This window comes from Saccopteryx leptura, chromosome 1, assembly GCF_036850995.1.
Source record: "Saccopteryx leptura isolate mSacLep1 chromosome 1, mSacLep1_pri_phased_curated, whole genome shotgun sequence".
NCBI classification, from domain to species: domain Eukaryota; kingdom Metazoa; phylum Chordata; class Mammalia; order Chiroptera; family Emballonuridae; genus Saccopteryx; species Saccopteryx leptura.
Window position 1 is genome coordinate 165,292,927 of NC_089503.1, and position 7,939 is coordinate 165,300,865.

Below are 7,939 nucleotides of genomic sequence, written 5' to 3' on the forward strand. Positions count from 1 at the left end.
GGACAAATTCCTTGAAACATACAATATTCCAAAAATCAATCTGAAAGAATCAGAAAACCTAAACAGACTGATTACAACAAATGAAATCAAAACAGTTATCAAAACACTTCCAACAAAGAAAAGTCCAGGGCCTGATGGCCTCACAAGGGAATTCTACTAAATATTCAAAGAAGAACTAACTCCTATCCTTCTCAAGCTATTTCAAAGAATTCAAGAAAAAGGAGTACTTCCAAGCTCCTTGTATGAGGCGAGCATAATTCTGATTCCAAAACCAGGCAAAGACAACACAAAAAAAGAAAATTATAGGTCAATATCCCTGATGAATATAGATGCTAAAAATCCTCAATGAAATATTAGCAAACCGGATTCAGCAATATATGGAAAAAATCATACACTGTGATCAAATGGGATTTATTCTTGGGAGACAAGGCTGGTACAATATTCACAAATCAATCAATGTGATTCATCACATAAACAAAATGAAGGAGAAAAACCACATGATAATTTCAATAGATGCAGTAAAAGCATTTGAGAAAATCCAGTACTCATTCATTATCAAAACTCTCAGCAAAGTGGGAATCCAGGAAACATACCTCAACATGATAAAGGCCATTAATGACAAACCCACACCCAACATAATACACAATGGGCAAAAATTAAAAGCAATCCCCTTAAGATCAGGAACAAGGCACAAGTGGCCCCTTTCTCCATTCTTATTCAACATAGTCCTGGAAGTCCTAGCCACAGTAATCAGACAAGAAGAAGAAATAAAAGGCACCCAAATTGGAAAAGAAGAAGTAAAACTATCATTATTTGCAGATGATATGATATTGTATGTAGAAAACCCTAAAGTCTCAGTCAAAAAAACTACTGGACCTGATGAATGAATTCAGCAAGGTGGCAGGATATAAAATTAATACTCAGAAATCAGAGGCATTTTTATACACTAACAATGAACAGTCTGAAAGAGAAATTAAGGAAACAATCCCCTTTACTATTGTAACCAAAATAATAAAGTATCTAGGAGTAAATTTAACCAAGAAGATTAAAGACTTGTACTCAGAAAATTATAAAACATTGATAAAAGAAATCAAGGAAGATATAAACAAGTGGAAGCATATACCATGCTCATGTTTAGGAAGAATAAATATCATTAAAATATCTATTTTATGCAAAGCAATTTATGAATTCAATGCAATGCCAATTGAAATACCAATGACATATTTCAAAGATATAGGAATACATATTCCAAAACTTTATATGGAACCAAAAAAGAACACAAATAGCCTCAGCAATGTTGAAAAAGAAGAATAAAGCAGGAGGTATCACACTTTCCGATATCAAGTTATACTACAAGGCCATTGTACTCAAAACAGCCTGGTACTGGCATAAGAACAGGCATATAGATCAATGGAACAGAACAGAGAACCCAGAAATAAACCCACAGCTTTATGGACAACTGATATTTGATAAAGGAGGGAAGAGCATACAATGGAGTAAAGAGTGCCTCTTTAACAAATGGTGTTGGGAAAATTGGACATCTACCTGCAAAAAAATAAAACTAAACAACCAATTTACACCATTCACAAAAATAAACTCAAAATGAATAAAAGACTTAAATTTAAGCTGTGAAACCATAAGCATCTTAGAAGAAAACAGAGGCAGTAAGCTCTCCAACATCTCTCACAGCAATATATTTGCCAATTTATCTCTACAGGCAAGTGAAATAAAAAATAGGATAAATAAATGGGAACATATCAAACTAAAAAGCTTTTTCACTGCTGAAGACAATAAGAGCAGAATAAAAAGACAAACTACGAAATGGGAGAACATATTTGACAATACATCTGATAAAGTGTTAATATCCAAAATTTATAAAGAACTTGTAAAAGTCAATACCGGGAAGACAAACAATCCAATCAAAAAATGGGAAAAAGAAATGAATAAACACTTTCCAAAGAGGACATACTGATGGCCAATAGGCATATGAAAAAATGCTCACCATCACTAATTATTAGAGAAATGCAAATTAAAACCAAAATGTAATATCACCTCACACCAGTCAGAATGGCGCTAATCAACAAAACAATAAGAATAAGTGCTGGTGAGGATGTGGAAGAAAGGGAACCCTCCTGCACTGCTGGTGGGAATGCAGACTAGTGTAGCAACTGTGGAAAACTGTTTGGAGATTCCTCAAAAAATTAAAAATTGATCTGCCTTTTGACCCAGCTATCCCACTTTTAGGAATATACCCCAAGAACACCATAGCACTGTTCCAAAAGGAGAAATGTACCCTCATGTTTATGGTAGCATTATTCACAATATCGAAGATTTGGAAACAGCCCAAGTGTCCATCAGTGGACAAGTGGATTAAAAAGCTTTGGTACATATATACTATGGAATACTACTCAGCCGTAAGAAATGATGACATCGAATCATTTACAACAACATGGATGGACCTCGATAACATTATACTGATTGAAATAAGTAAATCAGAAAAAACTAAGAACTATATCATTCCATACATAGATGGGACATAAAAATGAGACTTAGAGACATGGACAAGAATGTGATGGTAATGGGGCAGGGAGAGGTGGGGAACAGGAAGAAGAGGGAGAGGGTAGGGTTAGGGGAGGGGCACAAAGAAAAAAGATAGAAGGTAAAGGAGGATAATTTGACTTTGGGTGAAGGATATGCAACATAATCAAATGTCAAAATAATCTGGAGATGTTTTCTCTGAATATATGTACCCTGATTTATTAATATCACCCCATTAAAATAAAAAAAATTATATAGAAAAAAAGAGTAGTAGATGAAATTTGGAATAAATGCTATAGGAAATGATATATGAGGCAAAGAGAATACATAAAAAGATTGCCAAGTAAAAAGTATTAATGTTCAATTGAAGTTTTATCTCCTGAAAAACAAAAGAAAAGGATACTACAAATGCAAGAGCTCTAAAAATCTGCATAGGAATCCCATGATTCTTTGTTTCAATACACCACACAATCCTGTGGGGAAAAACCCATGAGAATGGACAGAGAATAAGTAGCAGAGAAAGATCTACCAGGTAACAATAAAGTCAAGATTTGCAACATATACAACACTGAACAACATCCATAGCTAATCAGTCAAATTGGAAAGAAGTCTTTAAAGATGAATCATTTAGTAGGGAGACCAGAAGAAGCCTTATTCATCAATATTCCGAATAAACTGTTCCTAATGTTAAAGCTCCCCAAACAGTCTAGTTAGTTTAAAAACAAGTCTTGAGTGGGCAAGTTGACCATAACAACCTTAGCCTTCTCAAACAAAATATAAAACCAGTAAGACTCAAGGTCCCTAACTCTAAGCCCCTGAGAGGTGCACTTTCAGGGAGGAGTAAGTTAAGGAGCTAAAAATGTTACACTCAGCCTTTTCAGTGTATCCAATCTTTGATCATTTTGCTCCAATAGTGTGTGAAACAGCTCTCCTAGGTTCCTGAGCTCCCGCAGAGATGTTCTCATCCAGGGTGATTGTCACAATCAATCTTCTTTGTGGAGAAGACAACAGAAACTCCTAATCTTCCCTTTGCTCATGACATTCTATTAGTACAGGTTTCTTCAGTGTGGTCTTCTGTGTTTTTGTTTAATTATTATTTTATTCATATTTACCATTAGCTTTATCTATTTTGCTATAGATATATCAAACAATTGGTGTTTCCACTCATACACACTTGAAAAATAATACCAAATAGGTCCATTGGAAAAACAAGAAGTTGATGTAAATATTTTGCCATAGTTATGATAGGTGAGTCTTAAAACATCACAGACTGGATCTCAGACCATGTTCTTACCAACACGAAAGCATTCAGGAGGAGGCTCCCAGCCATTCTCCCTACAGGTCACTGTGGTCTGCTGATTGGGAAGACTGTAGCCAGGATGGCAGTCAACCTTTATAGACTCACCCTGCAAATAGCTTCTCTCACCACGTGGAGAATGTCCATTTCGTAAGTAATTGAAAACACACTTTCCTAAGAATTTTAAATGATAAAGAAACAAACAAACAAGTAAACATAAGTTCAGGTCAAAATAATAAAAGAAAATGACCTTTACAATATTTAAAGAAGAATGCATAGTATCCAAAAGTAAAGCACAGCTTAAGGAGAAGTAAACTCACCAGCAAATGTTTTTTAAAAAGAAAAACCAAAATTAAGTGTTAATTATCTGTCATTTTCATAATCAAAACATGTATACAAAACAACCTATATAAGTTTTTATGCTTGTAGAACTCATCATTTCACCTTATTTTGTCTCACAGACTTAACTATACCCACGTTTTTCTCTCTCTCCTCTGAAATATCTCTATCTACACAAGGATACAGAGCCTGACTTACTGCGGCATGGTACTCCCGGCGACCATCCTTTCGGAGTGCATGTAAGAACACCCCAGTAGTCTTGTAAGTCAGTCACATAGTTCCTATGACAGGAATAGTAATACCATTGTCCTGCTATTACCGGAAAATATGGTCTGTATCTATCTGCTTTATATAGCTCTCCGAGTTCTATTTCTGGAAATTCACAGTGCTTAACTAGCAATAAATAAAAACAAATAAACAAGAAAAAAAGTAGTATAAATGTTTTACCTTAATACTAATCAAATGAGCAATAAATTGTTTCATTAGTGAGTTATATTCTCTTGCTAACATAAATATACTCATGATATTAGTGTTTCTAGGACAAGAAAAGTTATCACCTTCAGATGTCAGTAAGACTTGTTTTGTGGTCATTTTGCAATATCAAAAAAAACCCAAATCATTATATTGTACACCTGAAACTAATATAATGCTAGTTGTCAAGTTTAATGAAATAGATAAGTAATCTTTTTCCTTGCAATTAATATGCACATTGAGGTCTGTTTTATTGTGATAATAGCATCCTCTTTATGGGTATCATACTTTCAAAATTTATATTTGACTTATGCCTAGAATTAACATTGAGGCCATTGACCTATTATTTGTATCATTTTACTTTTCAAGCAAAGAATATCCACTTAAGTATGGGCCACCTCACTATGAACTGATATATAAAGGAAAAGAAGATGACTGTAGAGACAGAAAATACTTGAAAAGTGAAACATCCCCAGAAAGAAAATGCTCTGTTGATCTGAGTGGCATTTGGTGACATGTGATGGTTTTTGAAAATCAGCAATGTCTCCAGCACTTCCCCCTCATACAAAGGAGCCCAACTGCCCCCATTGAGTGAGTGCTGGACTTAGGGACCCTCTTCTAAAGAGTACAGGTAAATGGCTGAGGTGACAATGTGTGACCCGGTCATGAATGAAATGGAGGCATCCTCCTTGTCTCTCAGGTCACTGATTCTGGGCACAGTTAGCTGCCATTCAAGCAATGTTTGGAGATTTCCGGGTCATTGGGCACTGAGTTTCCTTTAAAAAGCCATTGAGGAAGTCCTCTCAGAAACATCCTCCAGCCCATCCCCCCCCTCCATGACTGCAGCCAAGGCCCACATCCCCAGTGCAGACCCACAGGGGGACTCAGCCAGCTGGGCCACTCCCTCTTCCCTGAGCCCTGGAAACTCTGAGACAATAGAGGATTGCTGCTTAAGTCAATAGGTATGGGGGGGATATTTTTTACACTGCAATAAAAAAATGAATGTACTCAATGTGAAATGGTGGTATTATTATTCAAGGTTTTCATTCGCACATTAAAATTGTATTAGTGAGAGAATATATATTCATACACACATTTAACATTGACTAGCAAAAAATTAAAAGCTTTTCATGAGCAAAATTTGGTTTTTATCTTAGTTAGCACTGGCTACTTTGGAGAGCAAAGAAAGCCTCCAAATCTTCTGCTTTACATTCACAGTAAGGCAAATATTTGGACTTCTAGGTCTTTGTTTTTTTGTGTTCAAGAGAAGGAATTTCATCATTAGGAAACAGGCCCTGATATGAAGGCAACTTACAGCTGCATCTTGGAGGGGGCTCCCAGCCTATCTCAGTGCAGTTTGCTGTATTTCCTCGGGTTGAGGGATAGAAGCCATTCTTACAGTGGTATGTGATCACTTGTCCAAGTCTGTATTTGGCTACATCAGGAGTGTAGCCCCGTTTGCAAACCTTGGAGGATCACATGTTACTTCTGAAAAGGAAAAGGACATGTAAATAATGCAGAAATCACTGCCCATGAAAATAGTCATGTATGTTGGGGTCCGAAAAGCCAACAGGGTTTTTGCAGTTTAGATTTTTGGAGGACAGAGGTGTGGGGAACTGGCTGTAAGCTGACAGTTTGCCCACCCCTCCACCTCACTTGCCTGATTAGATTGCAAAAGGCTGTTAAGCTGTGGTGCTGGATTGTTTACACTGCTCCCCATGTTCCCTGGAAAGACTGGAGGCAAGAATCTTCTATTTTTTGTTTTGTGTAAAGTTAAGATGTTATGTACTGTGGGTGTTTTTTGCACTTGGTAAAATTCTTATGTTGCCTTAGAAATAGGATCAGAGATCTCACTGATTTGCTAATGGCCTCACTTTGCCCTATAAATAAGCTAGAAATGGACATGGAGTGCTCTCTCTTCTTGCCAGCAGCAGTAGCAGAGCCCTCCCAAACCCCATGCTTTATTTCTGTAAGCCTATTTTCTTAATTTCATGCTGTTCCCACTCAGGACCTGGATTAGTTGCTGTGCTGGTTTGCAGCACAGGTACATGAGAATAAAGCAATTGTCCTTTTTCGTTTTTACCATAGAGCAAAATGGCATTAAAATGAGCACAGCCCTACGTCCTTCCCCACACCAGTCACTTCCTTCTGTCATTGGGCATCTGAGGAATTGGTGGCCCTGCCCTCTGCAGTCTCTTCTGCATAGTCATCACACCTGTCACGACATCCTGTGTGTGGTATGAAGTCCTAACCTGTCACTTCAGCTGTGCTTTCCTCCTCCATCAACTGCCTTGGCTTGTGAAGTTGTGATAAGGACTGTTCACACATATTCTGAGTCTCTTCCTCCCAGCACTTGGTGGGAGGGTCCCTCCAGACCCGTGAAGGTTTGTCCAGGACCCTTTTCAGATGCCAAAGGATGCTCAAGTCCTTCTTGTGAGTGAACTGGAGACCAGGGTGCTTCCAGTTGGGACAGTTAGGAAACCTTGTTCTGTTGTGTTTATTGTTACTAAAGGACATTGCCCAAATTAAATAATGCACACACCCCAGCAAGTTAAGAATTATGAAATGGATAATGGAAAGTGATGTACATTCTCCTCATACTTGGTATTTCATGAGGCTCCGTAGGTTCACTAGACTTTAATTTATGATAAGTCAAACATGTGAGGACTAGGCCTGACCTGTAGTGGCATGGTGGCTACAGCGTCAAGCTAGAACATTGAGGTCACTGGATCAAAACCCTGGGCTTGCCTGGTCAAGGCACATTTGCGAGTTGATGCTTCCTGCTCTCCCCCCTTCTCTCTCTCTCTCTCTCTTTCCTCGTTAAAATGACTAAATAAAATCTTTAAAAAAATGTGAAGACTAGATTATAAAATAAATGACATAAAAAATCATAAGAAAGAATTTGTAAGTTTAATAATAACAATACGTTTTTAAATGTTTTAATTTCCAAAATTTGTCCATGGTATCAGAAAAAATTATATTGGGACAACACTGGAAATTAAGAATATATTCTATTTTTTTTGTTAAAAAGGTATAGCTGTTCCCTATAGCTAATTTTGTTAAAATATTAAATTGATAGTAAAGTTAATAATGACTTTTAATAGCTTTTTAAAGTTATCATTAAAATAAGTTTAGCTAAACATATTTAACATGTGTGACCTGATAAGATTTGACATAGAATCTCTAAAACCACAGTCATGAGTAAGATTATGAAAGTACCCATCACTCTCCAAGTTTTCCTATATTAGAAATAAGAATCCCCAGACACTTTGAGATTATAATAATCTAGCATTT

General features: G+C 36.7%; 1 protein-coding gene across 1 annotated transcript in view; it reads right to left on the bottom strand.

Moving 5' to 3' along the window:
* Positions 1-6,973, bottom strand: part of LOC136388158 (complement factor H-like) — a 62,011-nt gene extending 55,038 nt beyond the window's left edge. The window contains 5 exon segments of the mRNA XM_066360135.1: positions 3,833-4,009; positions 4,373-4,567; positions 5,961-6,098; positions 6,101-6,133; positions 6,898-6,973. Of these exon segments, the coding sequence (XP_066216232.1) occupies positions 3,833-4,009; positions 4,373-4,567; positions 5,961-6,098; positions 6,101-6,133; positions 6,898-6,973 (619 nt within the window).
* Between the last annotated feature and the right edge of the window lie 966 nt (positions 6,974-7,939).